Raw genomic sequence first — 26807 nt, forward strand, 5'->3', positions numbered from 1 at the left:
ACATTTAGAGAAATTGCTTCAGCAAATAACAGGAATATCGAAATATGAGAAAAGGTGGGGAAGTGGCACTCTCTTTATTGAAATGGTGACATCCAACAATGCAGTGCAGCTTCTGAATGTAGCCAAATTTCTTATACATTTTAGGTTAAATAGTACTCCTAACTTCATTTAAGTAATGTAACTTGCTCAGATGTTGATACATTCTAACAAGAGCAGTATTAGACTTTTTGTGGAGGGGATACCTCAAAGAGAACAAGCATGCTTTTACTGTCATAAAACTCACAATTGTTGCTGAATATATTAAGGATCAGGGCAGGATTCCTTTACATTAAAACATCACAGTACTATGTGCTTCTCTAAATGATGACCTCAGGTTTCTGTTAATTGTTCTTATAACCATGCTACGCAGAGTGGAGAATATACATTTTATTTTTAGGAAAAAAAAAAACATGCATATTTAAAATTACAAAATGGTTTCCATTTGCTTATGTGAACAGACCTTATAAGTTCTTCCAAGCATCTATATGTTCATCATCATTTCTTATTTGATAAAATGGTATTCCATAATATAGATTGACTCCTCTACAATTGCAAAATGTACTTCCAGAAAGGAACAAGAAAGTATTAATGTTTTGCAAATTCTTCATCTCTTCTAGCAGATATTTTTGATAATTAATAAGTTCTCGTCACCGACCTGCTTGCAGAAGGTGACTTCTGTAAAGAAAGCAAAAGATGTTGTTGTTGGTGTTGTTGTTGTTGTTGTTGTTGTGGTCTTCAGTCCTGAGACTGGTTTCATGCAGCTCTCAAGCATTAAAGCTGCATGCCCTTGGGAAAAATTACGGTTGTAGTTTCTCCTTGCTTTCAGCTGTTTGCAATACCAGCACAGCAAGGCCGTTTTGGTTAGTGTTACAAGGCCAGATCAGTCAATCATCCAGACTGTTGCCCCTGCAACTACTGAAAAGGCTGCTGCCCCTCTTCAGGAACCACATGTTTGTCTGGCCTCTCAACAGATCCCCCTCCGTTGTGGTTGCACCTACGGTGCGGCTATCTGTATCGCTGAGGCACGCAAGCCTCCCCACCAACGGCAAGGTCCATGGTTCATGGGGGGTGGGGGAGGAAAAGATAAGACTGTAAAAAAATGTAGTAACTTTTTTTGGAGGACATGTTTTACATTTGCCGTCAGCTTTATTCTCAAACACCTCATTTGACTGTATATACACTTTATAAACTGTACATTTTCTTGAACATGAAATTCGGGTCACAATGGCTCACAGTATTAAGTATAGGACAAGGTATGATGTAGCAGCAGCTCTTATACCAGAACAAAACTACATGGGTATTATAGTTATTATTACATATATTCCAAAAGCTTTTTGTGTCCCTGTGTTAAACACTAGAACAACATGCTATGTTAAAGTAATTTTTTCACTTAATTAATTGACAAGGCTAACATCTACTGTTTACGTACAAAACACATAAGCAGTCTGCTTACATCTGCATGATATGGGAAATAATAAACAAGAAAACTTTGCATGGCTATGGCACGAAGATCACAATTTCAAAAGGAATATTGCGTACAGCTATGGATTGGAATCATGGTATGGTTTTTGTATTAGAGTTTTTACAATATTCTATTTGAACAACCATTCTTAATTTACCAGAATTGTGAAATTACCTGTACTTACGTTGTTTACATTATTATATTGTGTGTGTTGTGGGTATATCGATTTTTCAGTATTATTACAAAGTAAACTGTACATGTTATGCCAGTTATATAACTGTGTTTTCTGCCCCTCAAGCACGCTGAGACTTCTAAGGCGAAGCTTTATGGATAAATTTAAGCTTTTACAATGAATTACAATTAAATAAACTTCTAAAGAAATAATGCAGAATATATCAGTGAAACGTGAAGGCTATCTTTAACACATTATTTATAGCTTTGGCTTGTAATTCATGATTTTGGGGCATTTGTTTCCCACCTACTCTGTTAGTTGCCATTATAATATAAATGTGGATACAGCAATATGCTGAAATGTTTGAACAAACTTTTGCTAACTGTTCATTTTGCCCCATATCTACACAGTTTGTCATATAACTTCGCCACCCAAGTAATTCAACACAAACTGAATTTTTTCATGCTCATTCAGCCAAGTTTGGCAATTTTTGAAAGCCCTAATGAACATAATGAGGTGCAGATTTACTTTTAATTGAAATTATTTGATGTGACTTCAGCTATCCTGTGGATTCAAGACTGTTGTCAGTTTAGTGATTTTTACCCATGTCACCAATTTTGTCTTTCTTTTTTTTCCCAAACTGTTTGAAAATTTTCTGAGGTGGATAGATTTACCAATTAGTTAGCTCAACTTTTTGCAGTATTTGTTTTTGTGTTGCCTTCCCTTCTGAATTAGTTGTGACTATATTCTTCATACATTTCCTTGCTAATTCTTTGCAAAACTATCTCTGACCATCCTCCTGACCTTCTAGTTCTTGAATTTCCTTTAAATACTAGCTCTCTTAAATGCATTTGCTCTTCTGCTCTCTCTCATTCCCATTCTTCCCTCTATTTTTTAGACTTTTTTTGGTTACTTCACTTTTATGTTTTCTCTCTTCTCCTGCTACTTTTCTTTCTTCTAGTACATTAATGTTTCCATAACAGGTATCTTTTTGTGAATACCAAGTACTATAATTCCATTATTACTTTATCTCCCTTAACTACAATTTCCAAAATTCTGAATGTCCCTATTAACTTTGACACTTAACTTATGTATAACATTCCAGGTATGCCACTCTTGCTCTTCATTTCAAGAGCCTTTCTCCTGAGGAACATTGTAATAGCAAATACATCAACAAACATAGTAGTGCCATTAGATCCTGTAATTTCTAATACCAGGTCTCACCCATTCTCCAGCCATCCTTAATTATATGTGAACTGAACAGGACTGCCATGGTATATCGTGCATCTTGAAATGCTAGCCTTATTTGGTTTAAACTTTATGCAGCTTACGTCATTCTGTTTTGCTGAAAACCGATGTTATGATGCTGTGGCTGTGTGAAAAGTACAAGTTTATTCATGAAAAGAAGAAAACAGCAACCATTCAGTGTCAATAATGCTATTTATTTACATAAATAGCGCTATTACTGGTTTCAAAATTATAGGTTCATCTTCAGACAACTGTTAGGTTCATATTACATTTGATGTTTTAGGGTAGTTGTTGGCTGCGATAATCACAGATCAAACGGTGACAAAGTATTTCTCACTCAGAGATGTATGTACACTGGTGTGACACCAGGAAATTTATGATGTACAAACATTTCATTACAAGCAATTTATAATGAATGAGTATTGATGACAATTAAAATAAACATATAAAAAACAATGAAAACTTGGAATAACAACAATATATAAGGAATAGGATAGATTGTTATTCACCATGAGGATGACCAATTTAATTGTAGCCAGGCATAACGAAAAGACTGTTACATGTGCAGCTATCGGCCAAAGCCTTCCTCAGCAAAGGAAACATACACACATTCACACAACCAAGCACATGTCACACTCACCCAGCTGCCGCCACTGGCAGGTCTGACCAAAATCAACTATCACGTAAATAGCGATCTGGATTGGGGCAGGGAAGGGGAACAGATTGTAGGGTAGGGGTGGAGAGAGAGAGAGAGAGAGAGAGAGAGAGAGAGAGAGAGAGAGAGAGAGAGAGAACAACACTGTCTGGAATGGTATGCAATGGTCAGAGATTTACAGGCGCAGTGTCAGGAGGGAGTGAAAAAGGTGGAGAGCGGGGTAGGAGAGGAGCAAGAAAGAAGGGAAGCAGGGAAGGTGAAAGGATGGACAGGTACACTGACAAAGGGCAGCGCACAAAGAGGATGAGAGAATGTGAGAAGGCAAAAGGTGATAGGGCAAGGGGGTGGAGTTTGTTGGGTGGACGATGTGGGGGCAGTAGGTTACTGTAGGTTGAGGCCAGGATAATTTTGGGAGCAGAGAATGTATTGTAAGGATAACTCTCATCTGTTCATTTCAGAAAACCTGGCGATGGAGGGGAGGATCCAGATGCTTGGGTTGTGAAATCAAGCATGTTATGTTCCATAGCATGTCATGCCACAGGGTTGTCTACTTTCCTTTGGCCACAGTTTGGCGGTAGCCGTTCATCCTGGTGGACAGCTGGTTGGTCGCCATACCAATATAAAAAGCTGTGCAATGGTTGCAGCCAAGCTGATACACAATATGGCTGCTTTCAGAAGTGACCTGACCTTTGATGGGATAAGATAAGCCTGTGACAGGACTGGAATAGGAAGTGGTGGTTGGGTTGGACAGGTCTTGCACCTAGGTCTTCCACAGAGACATGATCTCTGTGGCAAAGAGTTGGGATTGGAAGTGGCATAGGGATGGACTAGGATGCTTTGGAGGTTGGGTGGGTGACAACACCACTTTGGGAGGAGTGGGAAGGATCTTGGGTAGGATGTCTCTAATTTCAGTGCATAATGATAATCAAAGCCATGACGAAGGATGTAGTTCAGTTGTTCAAGTCTGGGGTGGTATTGGGTGGGACACTCCTTTGTGTCTCACTCTTGGTGGTGGTGTGAGGATGGGGGGGGGGGGATGCCACAGGACTAGGTCTGAGGGATAGTGCTTGTTTGTGGAGGCCTTGATGAGACCTTCAGTATATTGAGAATGAGAGTTCTTGTCACTGCAGATATGCTGTCCCCAGGTAGCAAGGCTGTGTGGGAGGAACTTTTTGATGTGGAATGGGTGGCCGGTGTCAGAATGTAGGCACTGTTGGTGGTTGGTGGGTTTAATGTAGACGGAGGTGTGGATGGAGTCATCAGAGAAGAGAGGTCAGCGTCAGGAAGGTGTCATGCTGGGCTGAGAAAGACCAGGTGAAGCAAATGAGATAGAAGGTGTTGAGGTTGTGAAGGAATGAGGATGAGTCAAGATCATGAAGATATCATCAATGAACTTGAATCAGGACAGAGGTTTGGGGTTTGAGAGGCTAGGAAGGTTTCCTCTAGCTGGCCTGTAGACAGGTTGGCATAGGAGGGTGCAATGTGGCTGCCTGTGCCTGTGCCACAGATTTGTTTGTATACTTTTCCTTCAAAGGGGAAGTAGTTACGTGTTAAGACAAAGTTAGGCAGATGAATGAGAAATAAGGTTGTTGGTTTGGAGTCTGAAGGACATTGCTCAGTTGCAGCAAGGCCATGAACATGAAGGATACTGGTGTATAGGGAAGTGGTGCCAACAGTGACAGTGGGGAACCAGGAGGTAAAGCAGAGGAGATGGTGGAGGGTCGGTGATGGAAGCGGTTGGTATCTTCGACATGGGAGACTGTATTATGAGCAATTGCATGTAACCTACTGCCCCCACACGCTCCACCCAACAGTTTCTGCCCCCTCATCGTGTCACCGCCTCCCTTCTCACTTTTCTTCATTTTGTTTGTGTGTCACCCTCTGCCAGTATACTTGTCTGTTCTCCCCCCTTCCCTGCTCTCCTCTTTGCCAGCTGCTCCCCTTTTCTGCTCTCCTCCTTTTACTCTCCTCTCCTTTTCCACTTTCCTCCTTTTTACTCCCCATTTTTTTTTTCCTCCAAATCCCGCCTCTTGGTGCTGTGGCTGGCAGTCTCTAGACCCTGCACACCCTGCCAGAGTGTGCTTCTCTCTCCCCCCCCCCCTCCCCCCGCCCCCACCCACCTGTACCCTTCTATCCCTCCCCCTTCCCCTCCCAACACCAGTCTGCTATTCACATGACAGTCGCATTCCTGTCAGAGCTGCCGGAGGTGGCGGCCAAATGTGCATGGGGTGTGCCTGCTTGTGTGTAAGTTTTCTTTGCTGAGGAAGGCTTTAGCTGATAGCTGCATGTGCAGTAATCTTTTTGCTGTGCCTGTCTGCAACTCAGTGGGTCATCTTTATGGTTAGTAGCAATCTATTGCATTCCTTATATTATAAATAAAAAATACCAGTTTGTTTGAAAATGTTATAGAAGTAGATGTTATGTAAATATTGTGCCACAGAAAAGGAAACAAAATAAATAATGAAAAACAATTGTATGTAAATAAATATTATTGCAGTGGACATTATATAAATTATCAGTCATATTTTGATGTAATGCCCACTGCCATAATATTTACTACTTTCCTATATCTTCTAGTCTGTACTTCCAATTTTTCTGTTAAAGGTAGTTCTGCATAAGAGATTTATTGCCTTGTCCTATACACCTCAATCTTCCTTCCTTCTTCTTGCCTTCCCTCTTCCCCTCTAATTACATTTCATATTGATTTGTTAAGTCAAGAAGCCATGATTCCACATTGTTATGGTCTTCACTATATATAAAAAAACATATTTTAAATTGATATTTTCTTTTTTATCTCTTTTCCAGATTCACACTTGAGAAATGTGCATCAGAGATAGATATTTCAATTGTGGATCGTATTACTGCCGTGCTGAACCCTCAGCCATTGTGTCGTCGAAGTACATCTAAATATGGAATGGGATCTGGTGCAGTTAAAGACCTAATGGTAAAGTGTTTTCTTGTGTGTAGTAAGTAGTGTGACACTAATGGACTTAATAAACAGTGGAAAATCCATGTTGGAATATCAACAATATAAGGAAAAGTATAGATTGGTATAGATGCATAAAGGTGACACGATGAGATGGAAGCAGGCACAACAAAAAGTTCATTACACATTTAGCTTTTGGCCAAAGCCTTCCTCAGAAAAGGAATCGTGCACACATTCATTCACACAAGCAAGCAGTCGTGTGCATGAGGTGTACTTGCTTGTATAAGTGAATGTGTGTGTGTGTGTGTGTGTGTGTGTGTGTGTGTGTGTGGATTTGCTTTTCTGAAGAAGGCTTTGGCTGAAAGCTAAATGTTGTAACGTCTTTTCATTGTGCTTGTGTGCAAATTAATATGTCATCTTTATGATGAGTACTAATGGACTTATTATATTAGCGACTATTACTGGTATTGTATAAATTATTTTTATACACATCAGGCTCTAATTTCTTCTGCATTCTCTCGTCTGTTTTTTGTATTACTTGTTGCCCCTATAGCAAATATGCAATTTTCCCAGCTTTGTGTGCTCTAGTCCTGGTGTCTGAGTGACCTGCCCTTCCTCTGTAACTTTCTCCAACCTATCCCCTCTCAACCTTGAGAAAGGAAGTATTTGTTCCAAAAGCTAGACAGTATCACATACTTTTATATGTGCATGGAACAGCAGTGCTGAAATTTCACACCCTAAAGGTAAGTATTGTCCAGCAATTGTATCTCATAATTTTATTCTAATAGTTAAACAGTTGATGGTAGCATTGAAGTGTCTTTCATGGTATGAAAAAAAGCAGATTATAGGAGTTGCCTTTACCAATCTTACAGCTGCTTATGACCATGAATCGTAAGAAACTAACAAAGAAGTTGTACACAACAACTAAGGACCATGGACTGACACAGTTTATTCAGTGTCTGCTACAGAATAGATGATTTTTTTTGTCACTCTAAAAGCTGGAAATGCAGGGAAATGGCATTCCTCAGTCAAGTTTGCTGACTCCAATATTATATAACGTATATATATGGTTAGCCACTCAACATTGGAAGCCAGTTCTTCACCAATGCAGATGACACAGCTGTTGCTGCTCAGGGAGCAACATTTGAAGAAGTAGAATCCTAGCTAACATCTACTCTCCGAAAACTTTCCATCTACTATGATGACAACCACTGGACACCCAAACAAGATATAAGTCAGGTGTGTGCATTCCACCCACATAAGGAGGCAAGAAGAAAATTGACCATCACCAGGAAAGGACACAATCTAAATCACTGTGGCCACCTAGGGTTGAAGTTGGATCATTTGTTAACCTATGAACAACAACGTATGGGAACCAGACAGAAGGTGTGCACTAGAAACAACCTTATCCGTAAGCTGACAAACACCACACAGCAACCTATGCACATCCACATGTGCTCTGTGTTCCTCTGCTGTGGAGTATGCCACATCAGTCTGGAGGAACTCTGCAAGTGGTAACCAAGTTGATGTGTGAATTCAGGAGAATAGGCTGCATAGTCACATGGTTCCTAATACCAGTTCCAGTCAAGAAGATATTTCCACTCGTGGGAATAGAACCTCCAGACGTAAGAAGACATTAGCAGTAGAGAATGAAAAGAAACAGCAAGAAAAATCCAAGGCATCCACTGTTTGAAACTCTCACCTATCCATTATGACAGAAGACCAGAAGAAGCTTGCTACTTAGAATTGCTCCAATTCAAAGATCAGCAGAAGCCTGCCAAACTGAACTGTGGAGAACAAAGGCTCCTGGAGGATTATGGACAGCAAAAGAGAAGCTAAGAAGCTACCATCAGGCTGCCATATCCAGTACTGGACATGGGAAACCCTCAACAGGTTGAGAATAGGGGTGACAATGTGCAAGATTAATATGAAGGATTGGGGTGTCAGTGATGATAAGTATTGTGAATGTGGGGCAATGCAGGACTCTGAATACTTGTTGGTGTGCAGTGACCTGAGTGAACCCTGTGACATGGAAGACTTGTTTGCAGCGAATAACTGCACCATTCTGGTTACTGGACATTGGCTTAATTAATAATAGATTGTACAGTTTTTTATTATATTGTATTTTAGGGTTATTTGGGCTCTGTTAAATAAAGTTGATGGAAGAGAAATGTACCTTCTCTATGGCTCTAGTTGAAATACCATCAGTGTATTAAGTGTTGCTTGTTATGACACAGAAATCTCCAATGCCTTACCCTCAAAGACACCACATGTCACATACTTGCTGAGAAGCCTAAGAACAGTGCCCCTCTGTCACACAACAGCACATGTGACTGGAGTCACTGAAGCTTGTTTCCTTTTAAGGTTTTCAACTTCCTGTTGACATAGCCTGAAATAAGGAATATGCTCCCCACCTTTCTTCTCATCCCTTCTTAAGTAGTACTTTGTTGTCCATCAAATTTTCAAATAACTTTGCCCATCCCTATGCCACTGCTGATCCCAACTACTTGCACAGTGAGCATAATCTTGTGGAAGACCTAGACTTAAGACCTCTGTATTTCACTGGCATATCCTACCCATCAATGGCAGGGCCATCTGTGAAATGCAGATATCCTCTGTTTTTGTTGGATTTCAGTTTTCTTTTTCAATTATTTTGTCCAAACACAAAACTATAAGCAACTCCTTTGTTCCTAAATGGTCTCTTTCATGAGTCAGCATACTTTCATTTGTTTCAACCAGACCTGTGCCTTTGTAATTTCATGGTGAAATGGTAGTTGTTTATGCTGCTGCTGGTTTAAAATATAGGATGATCAAATATTTGGTGGAAGTGGGAAGCGTGTTCTGAGGTAGAACAAATATATCTGCACAGTCGAGATAAAAGTAAATATTATATAATGTCAATTAAATTAGTTGTTGTTATAATTCAAGTGCCCCTGGAACAACTTTTTTGTGTGTTGCCATTAAATACCAGTATACGTAACATACAAAATAATGTTGCTCACAACAGATAAAATGACTATCCTCACCACCCATTTGATGTGCACTGTTGGGTACAGACCTCCCCTAGACTTTGCATGCATTACAGGTTTCAGCTACATGTGTTCGAGCTGCTCCTGCATGTTTTGTAATGTCCTCCCCTCTCTCCCATAAATTCGTTGTCTCGGTCTTATCGTATCTCTTGTAATACAGAAAATAGCTTCCTTGGTCGTGTATTATCTACTTGCCTAGCTACGTGTTACAAATCTCCCCATTTAATTTTCATTGCAGTCATAGTTATGTCTTCAGCTCCAGCCTGTTCTCTGATCAATCCATTTGTTTTCCTTTCTTTCCTTGTAATACCCAACACACTCACCAAGGAATGTTTTCATGTTTAAATGCCATGTCTCACTCCCATTAGTGAAAACTGGCAATACACATTGATTGTAAACTTTCATTTTGAGCTTTTATAGTTCATCCAGTCATCTTCAACTGCCATAAAAGCAAGAACTCAGCTTGTTCCTTGGCATCATTATTGATTTGAAGTGTTTTGCAATGTATTAATTTTAAATATTGTAGCATTATTCTCATAAATTTCAAAGCCTACCTTAGCTTCCACTGTAAAAATTTTCCATTAATTATTGTAGTTTAACTGTGCTGAAGGCAAACAGTTGTGCGTAATCAGCAAAGAGAGATGGTTCAGATACGTTTCAAACATTTTCTCCTTTGTTTTCACAATTCAGGGGACTAAAACCTACCTCTAAGAGGGATGGTAATCATTCTGATGATATTGAATTATCTTGTCTGACTCCTCTTTCAGTTCTAAATTTCTCACAGCTGTGATGAAATATAATGAAAACTGTAGCATTGAAACATACATTCCTGAGTATGCTGACTTATGTAGAATCACTGCTGTGTTTCTCTTGAGCTGTTAGTGGGGATAATGTTGAAAGAGTGTCAAAAGTCCAGAAGGAAATTTTCACTCTCCGGCATAGTGTGTGCTGATATGAAACTTCCTAGCAGATCAAAACTGTGTGTCGGAGCAAGACTTGAACTCAGGGCCTTTGCCTTTTGCAGGCAAGTGCTCTACTGACTCAGCTACCCAAGCATAACTCACAACCCATCCTCATAGCTTTCATCATACCAGTACCTCATCTCCTATGTTACAAACCTCATAGAAGCTCTCCTGCAAACCTTGCAAGACTAGCACTCCTGGAGGAAAGGATATAGCAGAGATATGGCTTAGCCAAAGCCTAGGGGATGTTCCCAGAATAGTATTTTCACTCTGCAGTTGTGTGCTGATACAAATCTTCCTGATAGATTAAAACTGTGTGCAGGAGCGTGACTTGAACTGGCGACCTTTTTGCTTTTGCGGGCAAGTGCTCTACCGAATGAGCTATCATTCTGGAAACACTCCCCATGAGGTGGCTAAGCCACATGTCCGCTATATTCTTTCTTCCAGGAGTGCTAGTCTTGTAAGGTTCACAGCAGAGCTTCTGTGAAGTTTCGAAAGTAGGAAATGAGGTACGGGGGGAAACTAAAGCTATGAGAATGGGTCATGAATTGTGCTTGGATAGCTCAGCCAGTAGAGAACTTGCCCATGAAAGTCAAAGGTCCCAAGTTCAAGTCTCGCTCCAGCTCACAGTTTTAACCTGTGAGGAAGTTTCAGTGTCAAAAGTTTTCTAATAATATATGAATACCAAACAAGGTGGTAATTCATACTTACTGATCAGTTGTGTAATTTTGTTCGTGCCTTGCAGATGGTTCATTTTTCTGTATCCACAACTAAAGCCAGCTTGTTTCTTTATATTCAAACACAGTCATTTCCACCTTCTTTTCCTTTCACCATACATTAAATGAGTGTATACACTTCATTCTACATTACCTCATTAACAATCATCTGTGTTTCCAGTTTATCTCTTGCCCTACACAAGCCTTGGAACAGATATATAATTTTCTCTTCATTGCTACTTACTGTCCTGCCTGACATGCAGACTAATGGTATGTGGTGTCCCCCTCCTCCTTACTCAGTTTTTTTCGTATCATATTCATACTGAGCAATTATTCGTGCAGTGTCATGTAAAGTTTGTCATATGAAAGTTATCTTGCAAAATCATTCCTCTATTGGAGAAATATTCATGCCTTCGGACAAAATAATGAAACTGGCACCAAGATCAAGATATGTATCTGCATAAGGATCCTTATTATATACATAAATTGCCAAGACAATCCTCTTATCATCGTAAGGTATGAAGAAGTTGTTATCTTTTGATGATGCAGTATTGAATAAGTAAGAAAGTTAGAGCCAAAAATTTTACTAGGTGAAATCTCTCTCACTCTGATTAAATAATAAGTGGTGAAAGAACCTTGTGTTATTCTGAATACCTGGCAGAATCATAAAAAAATTTTACTTATACATAAGACTAATCAAGAGAATTGGTGGAAGTAGAGGCCTGGGATGTATAGTCCTCAGAATTAAATGACTTGTGAGTTTTAAACAATGTGCTACTCCATTAAGTAAATCCACCTATAGCCTTGTCCCAATGCCAGATTCTTCCATGCTGATAATACAACAGCACACTATGTCCAAGAAACAGTGTACTTTCTTGTGTGGACCAATTTAATTGTATATGACCACTATGTTACAATCCTGAAGTTTCTTTTTGTAGCTGTAGTATGTTCCTATAATGAACATAAAAGAAATGACTAAAGAATCTAATGAACTACCAGACCAGAAAGTGCCTAATTTTGAAATGTTTCAATAAGTAATTTAACATTTTTTCAAAATATATTCTCATACAGCACATTTTTTGATACTGTGAGTCACGTAACAACATTGTTAAATTTTTCTGTTGCCCATAGTAGAAACAGACTGCCTGGTTCAATATGACTATGTTTCTTTTGGCTGCTTTTGAGATTAAGAGTAACTAAGTTTAGTTGTAAAAAAATTAAATCTGTCGAGTTTAAACAATCTTTTTTTTTTTCCAGACTCAACAGACATGTTTTTATCAGGCTGTTGAAAGTTCTTCACTAGCAGATAGCAAAACAGAAATAAAGGTGTCATCATCACTTTTAAAAATGAATTTAAGGTAATGTACATTTGTGTTAACTTCCTATTACTCTTATATTCTTGAAAGATGTAGGAATATCAATAGCAGTTTTCATACAGATGTACTTTAAAAATTGTCTTCATTTTGTGAGGTGAAATAAATGTCCTGTTATTTTTATGACACTAGTAAAGACAGACATTTCGGTGTTAATGTTTATAAAGAAGGGTTGAAAGGAAAAGAAGACAAATGAAGGAAAAGGACTGGTGTGGTTTAAGAAATGGAGAGAGTTATGGAAAAATCACCCAGAATCCCATGTCAGGGGAGAGACAATGAACAGGGTGTGAAGGAAAGAGTGATCATTCGTGGCTGCACTGGACGAAATTTAAAAACCAGAGAACTTAAAGTTGGAAAAAGGAGTAATAACCGACACAGAGATTACTGACAGAACATCATGCAGACATCAATAAGAGCAGAAAACTAATTGCATTATACATTGTAGACAAGTGGGGTGGGGGCAGTAGACAGGTTGGAAAAGAAAAGAAGTAGAAAAACAAAAGCAAGAAAAAAACAGTTGCTGGAAAGAAATGCTGAGACCACAGAAATTACCATAAATTTAGGCCAGGTTGGCAGCGAGAATGAAGCACATGCTGTAAAGCCAGTTCTAACCAGCAGAGTTCTGAAAAACTGGTGTCAGGAGGGATAATCCAAATGGCACACTAATTTCTGCTGTCTCAGAATTCCTTTTTAATAACTATTCTTTTGCTTTACTCCCTTTTATTTTTGTGTATCTTTCATTTTCCGACTTGTCAATTCTTTTGCCCTCCCCTCCCCCCCTCCCCCTCCCCCCCCCCCACCTCCTCTCTTTCCCCACCCCTTTCCCCCACCCCCAGCTCCCCCATCCCCTCACCCGTCTACCACGTATAATGCACTTACCTTTCTGCTGTTATTGACTCTTGCACAGAGTTCTTTTACTAATCTCTGTCTTGCTTATTACTCTATCTTCCACCCTTAAGTTCTCAGGTTTTCAAATTACATCCAATCCAGGCACCAACAATCAGTCTTTCCTTCTCATCCCTTCCTATAAGTCTCCCTGACCCAGTGTTCTGGGCAGCTTTTCTGTGACTTTCCCTATTTCCTAAACCTGACCACTCCATTTCCTTCATCGCTCTTCCTTTCCCACCAATCCATCTGCCATAAGAAGGAGCCACTGGCTCCAAAAGCTTGCACATTTCCATATGTTTTGTATATGTCTTCTCCTGCTGCTGCTTGGTGAGTAGATCTTGTATCTATCCAATTATATTTTCAAACATTGATTATTTCTGTTTATAAAGATTTCCCACTCCTGACCTTCGGCCTATACATGACATGGATCGTCCACCCTGGTGGAAACGCTCTGTGAGAAAGGATATTCTCATATTTGAGTTGGAGGATGTATCTTTCCACACAATGATCACTAGTCGTGATCCGACTATAAGATATGAGTTCCAGTGCAGAGATGTGAAAGGTCTTTTCCAGGTATGGATTTATTGAAAAGGTAAACTGTTGTATACTTTTTATTCAAATCTGAGTCTTAATGTACTAATTTTGATATTTGGCAGGAGGCAGACACTGATGTTTCTCTTCCTTTTCTCCGTGCCTCTTGTGATGATAGAAATGGGAATTCTTTGCCAGATGGAGGAAAGGGATTTGGTTGGCCAAGGTAGTTGAGGTAGATTTTGTAATAATTCACTTTCTCACTCTTGTATTGTGGTATCAAGGGATTGTTATTTTTCCCAGCATCAGTGATTTTCTTTGTTTCTTTCTTTCACACCTGCAGGATTGTGATTGTGGTATATCCTGTGAATAGTCCTGGAGATCTGGATGACATTGGAGAGAATGAAGTGCTAGAGGATTCAATGCCTCATTCTACATTTGAACCTTTAGAAAAAGCAACATCAAAAGAGCCATCACCTTTTAGTTCCAAAAAAGTAATTCACGAAAGTGACACACCACATGGAAGATCTGTTAACAATACAGAAGGTATTAATACAAAAGTGCTTTGCTGGAACTGTAAATAACTGATGTGTATTAATACTTATCCTGTTTTTTTTCTTAATTTCTAGGAGATGGTGAAGAATTAGTTATTCCAGGTGACAAACATGAAATGGCTGAGTTCATTGAACATGCTTCACGAAACTGCCGGGTGCAACTTGAGATAAATCTTCCATGTGCCAGTATGCAGATTTCCTCAAAACACCTATATGAACTGATATACAACAGGTAGAGTATCTCTGTTTGAATTCTTCCCAACCCAGCCATCAGGAGAGTTCTGGACTGTAATGTTTAGCAGTAAATGAGGCTACTGACAATAGCAGAGGCACTGAGTCATCCAGTGGCACACACAAAAGAGAATGAAAACTTTTTTAGATTTTGGAATAAGTCATTTGACAAAGTACAGTACAAACAGAGGTGCTGCCTGGAGCTACAGCAATATGGCATTGTTGAGTATACGTGCCACTCATGCAGAAGCTTCACTGCCGGCTCGCATAAGAATACCTTCGGTGCACGACGGAGACTCTATGTCAGCATCGTGGGGAGTGCAAGCAGCTAGCCCGGCAGAACTCAGTAGCCAGCCGGCCACTGATCTAGTGCACTACACCGCTCACAAGCTTCGACAAAGAATGTGTCAACTTTTTAGCTGCTTTTGTCTGGAGCTTCCTGGGCTCCCATCTCGCCTCCACTACCTACTTGCACCATCCTGGCTCATAGCTGCCCCTCCCCGTACTCTAGTTTGGTGTCAGAATTAGCGGGATCATCTTAACTCGGCACGGCTTCTGGGCCATGACCTATGGTGTCAACACTGTGCGGCAAGTGATGAACCATATGATTATTTTTTTGGCGGGGATGACGGCATGGAATTGAGGTCTGACTGACATTGTAACTTAAAGCTTACCTTGTTTAGAGCTGTTTCACTTATCTGGGTTTAGGGATAACTATAGAGAGCAGTGTTTGGTGTCTGTACATTCTAATTGTGAATGTATTGGAAAGAAAGAGTGTTGCAGTGACAAGAGTCAGAGACACAAGGTATGCCAGAGCCAGAAGCAATGTTGTGCCATACGAAAATAAATCCACTGGCACAACGGTGTGTTCTTTGGTTTTCCCCAGAAGGAGATTGAGTGGAACTACAATGTGTAAAATATTAATTCACTTTATTACAATGCAGATATGGATACATACTTAATTTTGTGTAATCCATCATGACACAAATGTTCTGAGCATTTACAACTGTCTCTGAATATTGAAGTATCAGTTGACACAGACAAATTCACAAGACTCTTCACCTGAAGCTTAACTGACATAATATTCACATAAATTTCTGTGTAAGTCATCTAATACACTGGTGGCCTATCTAAGATGATGCTGTGGTCTTGATCTTTGTCTGTAAACTGACACAAGCTTTCCTCTGCTCAGCTGTAAGTAGACCATTGATTGCTGTGGTGTAGTGGGGCTGTAGCAGGCATGGCTATGCCAACATTTCTTATTCGTCATAATGGCCTGCAGTGACTATATTTTTCTGCGATTTCATTGCGGGGTGCCAACCTTGCTTTGACACCTTGCTCTTCAGATGACATCACTATCAGCATGGGTATTCCAGAAAGAAATTATAACTCTGCAGCAGAGTGTGCACTGGTATGAAACTTCCTGGCACATTAAAACTGTGTGCCAGACCGAGACTTGAAGTCGGGACCTTTGCCTTTCGCAGGTGGGTGCTCTACCATGTGAGCTACCCAAGCACGATAACTCGTCATCACAACTTTACTTATGCCAGTATCTCATCTCCTACCTTGCAAACTTCACAGAAGCTCTCCTGTGAAACTTGCAGAACTGGTACTTCTGGAAGAAAGGATACTGTGGAGACATAGCTTTGCCACAGCCTGGGGATGCTTCCAGAATGAAATTTTCACTCTGCAGCGGAGTGTGTGCTGATCGCACCCATTCGCGGAAAGTAGTGGATGTGGTTTCTTGCGATATGAGAAGAAGTTATCTTCTTTTGCTCCAGTAACAGATGGAGAATGTGAAGAAGTCAAGCCTTTCCTTGACTACACGTGGGATTTCAGAGACCCCAATTAACAGGACCTTTGCTTCAAGAGAATTAACTACAGTGACTGGATTAAAAGAAAAAGGTAAATATGTCAGAGGTTACATCAGGTGACAGATCTCATTGAATGTTCTGACTCTGCTTCAACTACAAGCAGGAAGCTAGCAGCTACATAAACCACTAAATCACTTGTAGAGGGGGTAATGTAGTGCACCGGCCATATACGGGCATTACAGTGTGAGCCTGAGTGGTGTATTGCAGCCACACTGACACCAAGTGAGTGCAGGGTTTTGTCATTGTAATAATTTGACAAGGCTGGCACAATGTTGCAAGCCACGGCAGATTAACTTGCTGTAACAGCAGACTCCGTGATACTGCATGAACTTGTGCAGCATGGGGCAAGGCAGATTTCTGCAGTGGCAATGATGTTTTAGGATACGGGAGTGGCACATACATACAACAAGTGTGTCACTGCCAGCTGTACATGTGGGGTATTTTGTAACAAAATTAGTCTCAGTTTTGCAGCTCTACTGGGACAATGGGGCTTTTCCAGATGATGTAAGCCACTTGGGCCCACGAGTAGGAGTCACAGGTTCGAGACAATGGTGGAGCAACAGTTCTACGTGCCATGTCCCCTCCGGACTTAAGTGCTGTGGTGTAGCAGATCGTCCCAGGTCTACTTCAGCAGTACGCCTGACTTCCGCCCAGGGGACAGCAGGATGCTCCCCTAGCACACCGACCATCTGCCACCAATATAAGATCAACACCTCATCGCAGTGGGCACCTTTTACCATGACAAATCCAAAGTGTCACCCTTGGCCACAGCAGATACAGTACCGTTGAGTATATGCTTTGCTGACTCAGAAGCTTAGAAGCATCACTGCCAGCATATGTAATGATGCTGTTGGTGACCGGCAAAGATTCTTAAATGGCATTGCTGGGCATGCAAATGGCCAGCCCGACAGACCTCAGCAGCCAGTCGGCAACTGATCCAGTGTATCACACAATGCAGATGCTACAATAAAGAACTTGTTACCTTTACTGACGCGTTTCTATGGATCCACACCTCTACCACTCGATTGCACCATAATGGCTCGTAGCCACTGTATGTGGGCTGGGTGTGTGACACGTTGCTACAGGGGCCGATTAGGTGTGGCACACGATGAAGATGATATGGAGGCACAGATTGGGAGGAGGTGACAGGACAGAGGGAGGGAAAGTGTTGACTAGAGGGTTTGGGGACAGTAGATTAGCAGAGGTTGAAGCCAGGAGGATTACAAGAGTGAAGGATATGTTGCAAGGATAAATCCCAACTATGTACTTCAGAAAAGCTAGTTTTGGAGGGAAGGATCCAGATGGCATGAGTTGTAAAGCAGTAACTGGACTTCAGCCCATTGTGCTCAGCAATATGTTGTGCCTGTAGATGGTCAACTTTCTTCTTTGCCACATTTGACAGTGACCATTCATTGTTTCGAGAGCTGGTTGGTGGACACACCTGCATAGAATGCCGTGCAGTGATTCCAGCACAGTCAGTGTATGACATGGTGCTTTCACAGGTGGCCCTGCCGCTGATGGGGTAGGATAAGTCTGCAACAGGACTGAAATAGGATGTGCTGGGTGGGTGGATCTGGGAGATCTTGCACTCTGGTCAGAACCCTTATGGCAAGGTGTTGGAAGTGGCCTAGGGATAGACTGGGATTTATGTAGCTTGGGTGAGTGACAGAATACCACTTTAGGATCTTGAGAGGATCTTGAGCAGAATGTCCCTCATTTCTGGGCGTAATGATAGATAAGATAGCCCTGGTGAAGGATATGGTTCAGCTTCTCCTGGCCAGTGTGGTACTGGTGCTGTGCAATTTTTGTTTGGGGGGGGGGGGGGGGGGGCTTCATGGCAAAAAAATAAATATTCAGGTGGATTTTGGTCGAGTTACTTGGTTCAGTTTAGTTTGGTATGGCCCAGTGCTATTTCCCCTGCATCCTGTACTGTGAGTCACCTTGTATGTAATTCTGGTCACCATGTAGAATTTTAGGATCCAGCTATGCTGTGCCAAACCTGTGTGCACTTCTTCTCCGAAGCGTCTTCTCTGCTGCAGGAGACTGCTAAAGCTTTCCAACTAATGACTTATACCAAATTATCAGACACTGACGAAACTCTTATTTTCACTTTAAACCATCCATTTCCAGATGTTTATTGCATAACTGCAATTACAGTTCAGTCCATTAGCATGACACAAATATATTCCTTCTCCATGAGAACTCAAAAGTGCCACTGATCTAACAGTAATACAAAAGCTTTCTTACATTGCAATAAAAGAAAACGTTATTTGTATTTCCATTATTTGTATTTCTCCTAAGAAATTTCATAATACCATTTATCCTGTCCGTGTCTTCTGGGTCCATGGACTGCTTACACCCAGCAAGTAGTCAGCATTCTCCTGGCTTCTGTGCACTGCAGTTACATCTTTCCTCATACGCCCTCTCTGTAGAAACAGATACAGTACAGACTGCAGGTCTGTCGACATTTGACCTCCCTGCTTTACTTAAACATTGCAGACATCTTTAGCTGATGCAACAGTTCTTCATATAGTGGAATAGTATTTGACCCACACTCAAACTAAATATGTTTTTTATTATTGCCTTTTATAATATACACTCCTGGAAATTGAAATAAGAACACCGTGAATTCATTGTCCCAGGAAGGGGAAACTTTATTGACACATTCCTGGGGTCAGATACATCACATGATCACACTGACAGAACCACAGGCACATAGACACAGGCAACAGAGCATGCACAATGTCGGCACTAGTACAGTGTATATCCACCTTTCGCAGCAATGCAGGCTGCTATTCTCCCATGGAGACGATCGTAGAGATGCTGGATGTAGTCCTGTGGAGCGGCTTGCCATGCCATTTCCACCTGGCGCCTCAGTTGGACCAGCGTTCGTGCTGGACGTGCAGACCGCGTGAGATGACGCTTCATCCAGTCCCAAACATGCTCAATGGGGGACAGATCCGGAGATCTTGCTGGCCAGGGTAGTTGACTTACACCTTCTAGAGCACGTTGGGTGGCACGGGATACATGCGGACGTGCATTGTCCTGTTGGAACAGCAAGTTCCCTTGCCGGTCTAGGAATGGTAGAACAATGGGTTCGATGACGGTTTGGAAGTACCGTGCACTATTCAGTGTCCCCTCGACGATCACCAGTGGTGTACGGCCAGTGTAGGAGATCGCTCCCCACACCATGATGCCGGGTGTTGGCCCTGTGTGCCTCGGTCGTATGCAGTCTTGATTGTGGCGCTCACCTGCACGGCGCCAAACACGCATACGACCATCATTGACACCAAGGCAGATGCGACTCTCATCGCTGAAGACGACACGTCTCCATTCGTCCCTCCATTCACGCCTGTCGCGACACCACTGGAGGCGGGCTGCACGATGTTGGGGCGTGAGCGGAAGACGGCCTAACGGTGTGCGGGACCGTAGCCCAGCTTCATGGAGACGGTTGCGAATGGTCCTCGCCGATACCCCAGGAGCAACAGTGTCCCTAATTTGCTGGGAAGTGGCGGTGCGGTCCCCTACGGCACTGCGTAGGATCCTACGGTCTTGGCATGCATCCGTGCGTCGCTGCGGTCCGGTCCCAGGTCGACGGGCACGTGCACCTTCCGCCGACCACTGGCGACAACATCGATGTACTGTGGAGACCTCACGCCCCACGTGTTGAGCAATTCGGCGGTACGTCCACCCGGTCTCCCGCATGCCCACTATACGCCCTCGCTCAAAGTCCGTCAACTGCGCATACGGTTCACGTCCACGCTGTCGCGGCATGCTACCAGTGTTAAAGACTGCGATGGAGCTCCGTATGCCACGGCAAACTGGCTGACACTGACGGCGGCGGTGCACAAATGCTGCGCAGCTAGCGCCATTCGACGGCCAACACCGCGGTTCCTGGTGTGTCCGCTGTGCCGTGCGTGTGATCATTGCTTGTACAGCCCTCTCGCAGTGTCCGGAGCAAGTATGGTGGGTCTGACACACCGGTGTCAATGTGTTCTTTTTTCCATTTCCAGGAGTGTAGAATTTAGACATATTTCATAGCACATAACTGTCTTGTTATTAAATTTCCTTTTGAAGTTCATTTTATTCCTTATTGCATTATTACATATTTTAGTGTATTTTCTAATAACCCATTTACAGTGTTGTCACTTAGGATCCATTATACATAACTGTTGTATTATTTTGTGACACCATTCATAAGTGTTCCTTAAATACTATAATGTATAGATTCACTTGATTTATTGATACTACCAGTGCACATTGAGTGATTGTTATGCTCACGGGCATTCCATCTTGAAATTTCAGGTTACATCTGGGGATATATAAATCTCCTTAACTATCTTTTGCATTTATGTACGATATCCCCTTCTTTAGTCTGATCACTTGTTCCACTAATTCTTACTTAAATTCTTTTCTATTGCATTATAGCTGAGTCACCCCATTTTTGGGTAACTACTGCACAACTTAATTTTATTTGTACGTGAAAGGACCCATCCTCAACTGTTTCGTAAAAGTGGTATGGACCATTTCTCTTGTGAATGAATCTACGTTACGGATAAATCACTCCAGGATCTGTCTACTCGCATAGTATCCAGTCCCTCATGAGTTCACGTACTTTTGTGGCGTGTGGCCCCGGACTCCAACCGCGTGCTGATGTAGTAGACTCCAACCACGTGCTGATGTAGTCGACGCCATAGAGTTGCTACTGCCACAGCTCTCATGGCAGAGGAGAGACACGATGCGATATAACGTCAGTCCCTGTAGATTAACGGGAGAAAAAAACATGAAAAACTTTCGAAAAGGCGTTCCTCGCGTAGTCGTTGTATCTCAATTACTAGTCCGCAGCGTTTCCACTTACGCAAACTCGTATAATTGATGCTTTTTATTATTAATATTGTATTGTTAATTGCCCGGATTTGTGGTAGTTACTAATTTTTCTCTCGTTCGCATAGCACACACCACTTATTGCGAGGAAATATTTTAGTTAACAGTTTTTTCTTACGCTGTTGTCTCATTGCTATGGAATTGTTGTGCTGGTTTGCAGCGAGATGCAGATATACTCTTTGATTCAGTCTTTGTAAGATTGCGTCGAAATACGAAAATATTTTAAAGTTCCCTTCTCAACTAATGACGTGAATATTTGCACTTCAATGAAATAGTCTTTCATGAGTAGTCATTGATTTAGTCATTTATCAAACTATTTAATGACGTAGTCCACACTGGTAACGAACAGTTTATTGTTATTTTATCACTAAATACTTATAACTCCCACACCACATGCACACGGAATAGTTTAGTTAAGTCAGTCCGATTGAGTTATAGTTTCTTGGCAATTACCACAACTCAACACTTTAGCGTAATTGTTTTATCTTCATGATGTCGTGTACTTGGGTCCTACTCAAGACTAATTGTGTGTATTCTTTCATAGAATGTTCACTTCTCCTTAAGGTCCATCTAATTTAAAGTCAAGTCCAGTGTTCACTAATTCCATTATTAGATTTCAATTAACCCATAGTGCACGGTTAAATGAGTCTATCTGTTCCTGTCTCAGTTCATAAAATCAGTTTCTTAAGCCATGAATCTTGTCACGCAACAGACACTTCTAAACTCGAAAACAATCTCGTCACGATTCACAATCTCAATAATTCAGATCAGAACTGCTCTCGTACGTCTGCACTGGATGAGCTCTAGCAAGCTACTTCTTCTGTGGAAGAGCATTGTAGGCACATTGAATTTCTTCGTTGCACTTACAACTCTCTTCCACATAAAAGTTATCTCTGATGACATTACTTTGGACCTAACGTTTGAGATATTAATTTCACATTTGTCACATGGATATTTGTCCATTGCTGAAATACGATGTTTCTTCTTTCTCTTTCGCTAACAAATATGCTCAGTGGTGTACAATGTAGTTGTTGACAAAACTCTTTTGTGTTAGCTCATTGGCAAAGGTGTCGTAACTGCCAAGATAACCTCCCCTACTTCATGTTCTTTCATAATTGACTTTAAGGTGGTCATTGGGGCGTTACACTTCGTACACCTCATTTTTGTCGGACAGTACTGTCAGCATCTTTAACAACTCTATTGACCAGGAACAAAGAGGTTCATTAACAGTTTTCCTCAAATTTTACTCTGTTTTGATTTCAACACCTTCTTTCCTCTCTCTCTATGTATTTTTCATATTCTTTGTCCTGTTCATTATTCTTGTGCTTTAGTATCAATAACTATTTTCATTTGTATTTCTCTCACACAAGTGTTTTTGACATGCATTGGTAATACTTACCATTTTAACCCACTGGGTTCTTTTTTCATAATTTCTGTGGGTCATTTAGTGTGTCATACATTATTTAATTGATGTACCCTTTAGCCCCTCAAAATCGTGACATGACTAAATGTTGTCATTTGTTCATGTCCTTTGTGTCATCAGAGTATGAGTGTGTCACTGTGTCAACTCACTTTGTCATATTCTATGGTGACAGGCCTGTCTCTGTTTTGATGTGTTTATTTATAGTCTGGATTGATCCTCAACATCTTCAATACTCTGTTCCAGTATTTACAGGTGAACTTGACTTAAAAGTTACTCCTAAAGTCATCCAGACTACATCTTAAAGTTCTGTTGGAAAAGTCAAGTATTACATTCCATGGCTAAGGTAGCATTTAAGGAACAGGATGTGGGGCTGGGTTTTAGCTGGGGTTAGAGATACCTTGCTCAACTGGTGCAGAGAGGTGGAGCAGGAGGCCATTTGGGATGGGATGCTTCTAGGAAAAAAGTGAAGTGACATGGGAAATGAACAATTGAAAGTGTTAGGTTGATGTAAAGGGAACTATGGTTAATGAAGTGTTGGTTTGCTGAGTGAAAAGGGCAGAAGAAATTGTGCTAAGGTCAGTAAGTGGCACGAAGGTTTTCGCTCACATACACTAACTGATCAAAAGTATCCGGACACCCCCAAAAACATACATTTTCCATATTAGGTGCATTGTGCTGTCGCCTACTGCCAGGTGGTCCATATCAGCGACCTTGGTAGTCATTAGACATCATGAGAGAGCAGAATGGGGCACTCCACTGAACTCACAGACTTCAAATGTGGTCAGGTGATTGGGTGTCACTTGTGTCATATGTCTGTAAGCGAGATTTCCACACTCCTAAACTTCCATAGGTCCACTGTTTCTGATGTGATAGTGAAGTGGAAACATGAAGGTACATGTACAACACAAAAGCATACAGGCTGACCTTGTCTTGACTGACAGACTGCCAACAGTTGAAGAGCGTCGTAATGTGTAATAGGAAGACATCGATCCAGATCATTACACGGCAATTCCAAACTGCATCAGGATCTACTGCAAGTACTATGACAGTTAGGCAGGAGGTGAGAAAACTTGGATTTCATGGTCGAGCGTCTGCTCATAAGCCACACATCACCCCAGTAAATGCCAAATGACACCTTGCTTGGTGTAAGGAGCATAAACATTGGACAATTCCACAGTGGAAAAAGATAGTGTGGAGTGGCGAATCACAGAACACAGTATGGCAATCCAATGGCAGGGTGTGGGTATGGCGAATGCCTGGTGAACATCATCTGCCAGCGTGTGTAGTGCCAACAGTAAAATTCGGAGGCGGTGGTGTTGTGGTGTGGTCATGTTTTCTCATGGAGGGGGCTTGCATCCCTTGTTGTTTTGCATGGCACTATCACAGGACAGGCCTACATTGATGTTTTAAGCACCTTCTTGCTTCCCACAGTTGAAGAGCAATTTGGGGATGGTGATTGCATCTTTTAACACTATCGAGCACCTGTTCATAATTCACTGCCTGTGGCGGAGTGGTTACCTGACAATAAAATCCCTGTAATGAACTGGCGTGCACAGAGTCCTGATCTGAATCCTATAGAACACCTTTGGGATGTTTTGGAATGCTGACTTCATGCCAGGCCTCACCGGCAGACATCGATACCTCTCCTCAGTGCAGCACTCCATGAAGAATGGGCTGCCATTCCACAAGAAACCTTCCAGCACCTGATAGAACGTATGCCTGGGAGAGTGGAAGCTGTTATCTAGGCTAAGGGTGGGCCAACATCATATTGAATTCCGGCATTTCCGATGGAGGGCACCACGAACTTGTAAGTCATTTTGAGCCAGGCGTCAGGATACTTTTGGTCGCATAGTGTATAATTTATGATCACATGCAGGAAAGAAAAATGAAAGACATAAAATTCTGATGGCAGCAATCCAATAATCAAATGAAAAGGAATACCCCACCCCCCCTCCCCCCTCGTTTTCTGTTGCTCGTCCAACCTGCACAACATCCTGGTTTATCCCTAAGCCGCTCCCACCAGTTGTGCTGTAATCATTGCTCAACATACTACATGGGCACGACCACCAACCAACTGTCCACCAATATGTATGGCCACTCTCAAACTATGGCCAAGAACATTGTTGATCATCCAGTGTTACAGCATGCCACTGAGTGTGACAACACACCACTGAGCACATCACGCTTGAGTTCAGTGGCTGCTGCACAATTCATACAGTCTGGATCCTTCCATCCAACACCAGCTTTTCTGAAGTGCATTGATGGGAGTTATTCTTGTAACTCATCCTTTACTCCCATAATCTTCATGGACTCAACCTCTGCTAACCGACTGCATTCTTATCTTGCACACCTGATGCCTTCCTCCGAGCTACTAGCTCCCCATCTCCAACCTACACTTCTGTCTCTCTCCATCCACTGCAGTCCTCCTGCTGAACTGCAGTACAGACTTTGTATGTTCAGCTGACACAATGTAACTGCATGTGGTGTGTGTGTGTGTGTGTGTGTGTGTGTGTGTGTGTGTGTGTTGCTTGTACTTTACCCCATCAAAAGATTTATTCTGAAAGCTAGCAGAGTTTTCATTCCCTTTTGTCTTTGCCTCTCCCGATAACTCAACACCTCTGCTATTCAATGAGTTAGTCTTCTGTACTCCTGAATATGTACTTTTTGCAGAACTTTCCTGTAGATTTATAATATTTCTTATTGGTATATTGGTAACATTTTCAGATGTGGTTATATTTTCTTATAATATCTTACATTATTCTAAATTTTTAAATTTATTATTGTTACTATCACAAATTAATTGGATGATATCTAAACAGACTCTAAATGTCTGGAAGTGCAGCACTTAAAGAAATTCCTGGCTTCTTTGTGAAAACTGCACAGCAAGAAATGTAGGTATGAGGTTTATGCAACTTATTAAGAACATGGCAATATCCAAATTATTAGAATTACAGAAATATACTTGACTCTGAGGATTGAATGACGTAAAGACGTTACGTGCTGTGGTCTGAGCCTGTAGTCGTTGCAGAATGGAATCGAAGGCAGGCTGGATATGTTCTGGAAAATCTCCATTCTGTTAATTGTAGGCAAGACAACAAAGCTGCAGCAGTAGTGGCTGGATGACTGTGGTGCACAAACTGCTGACTCATCATATCCCAGATAAGTTTGATGAATGACATTTCAGGGAAACTTTCAAGCAAGAGATAAAGTGATATCCATCATTCTTTGATGTAGGCTTATGTGTTCCTTGCATCATATAGCTGGGAATTGCCCTACCAAAACTGTATTGCCTAAAGGAGGGGCAGTTCCTTGGGCTGCAAGACATTCATGTTCTAGTTGCTGTTCGGATAATCTCCACTACAAAGTTGTGGAGATCACATGTGGTGTCTAATGGAATGAAAACCGTGCCTTTTCTGTTTGTTCTCTCTTCCACTCAACAGTGCTTGATCATGGTCACTATTTATTTGTTCTTGAACCAATAACATACAAATACACAAGTGACATTCAAACCAATGAACAAAATAATTGTTGTTGTTGTTGTTGTGGTCCTCAGTCCTGAGACTGGTTTGATGCAGTTCTCCATGCTAATCTATCCTGTGCAAGCTTCTTCATCTCCCAGTACCTACTGCAACCTACATCCTTCTGAATCTGCTTAGTGTATTCATCTCTTGGTCTCCCTCTACGATTTTTACCCTCCACGCTGCCCTCCAATGCTAAATTTGCGATCCCTTGATGCCTCAGGACATGTCCTACCAACCGATCCCTTCTTCTAGTCAAGTTGTGCCACAAACTTCTCTTCTCCCCAATCCTATTCAATACCTCCTCATTAGTTACGTGATC

The 26807-nt window shown here is 41.6% G+C and overlaps 1 protein-coding gene across 1 annotated transcript in view; it reads left to right on the forward strand.

Moving 5' to 3' along the window:
• Nucleotides 1-26807, forward strand: part of LOC124612275 (autophagy-related protein 2 homolog A) — a 492429-nt gene that overhangs the window by 185717 nt on the left and 279905 nt on the right. Inside the window, exons 13-18 of the mRNA XM_047140377.1 lie at nucleotides 6382-6520; nucleotides 12467-12567; nucleotides 13860-14043; nucleotides 14127-14227; nucleotides 14345-14547; nucleotides 14631-14787. Coding sequence (XP_046996333.1) covers nucleotides 6382-6520; nucleotides 12467-12567; nucleotides 13860-14043; nucleotides 14127-14227; nucleotides 14345-14547; nucleotides 14631-14787 — 885 coding nt within the window. The remainder of the gene's footprint in view (nucleotides 1-6381; nucleotides 6521-12466; nucleotides 12568-13859; nucleotides 14044-14126; nucleotides 14228-14344; nucleotides 14548-14630; nucleotides 14788-26807) is intronic.

The sequence above is a fragment of the Schistocerca americana genome, chromosome 4 (genome assembly GCF_021461395.2).
Source record: "Schistocerca americana isolate TAMUIC-IGC-003095 chromosome 4, iqSchAmer2.1, whole genome shotgun sequence".
NCBI lineage: Eukaryota > Metazoa > Arthropoda > Insecta > Orthoptera > Acrididae > Schistocerca > Schistocerca americana.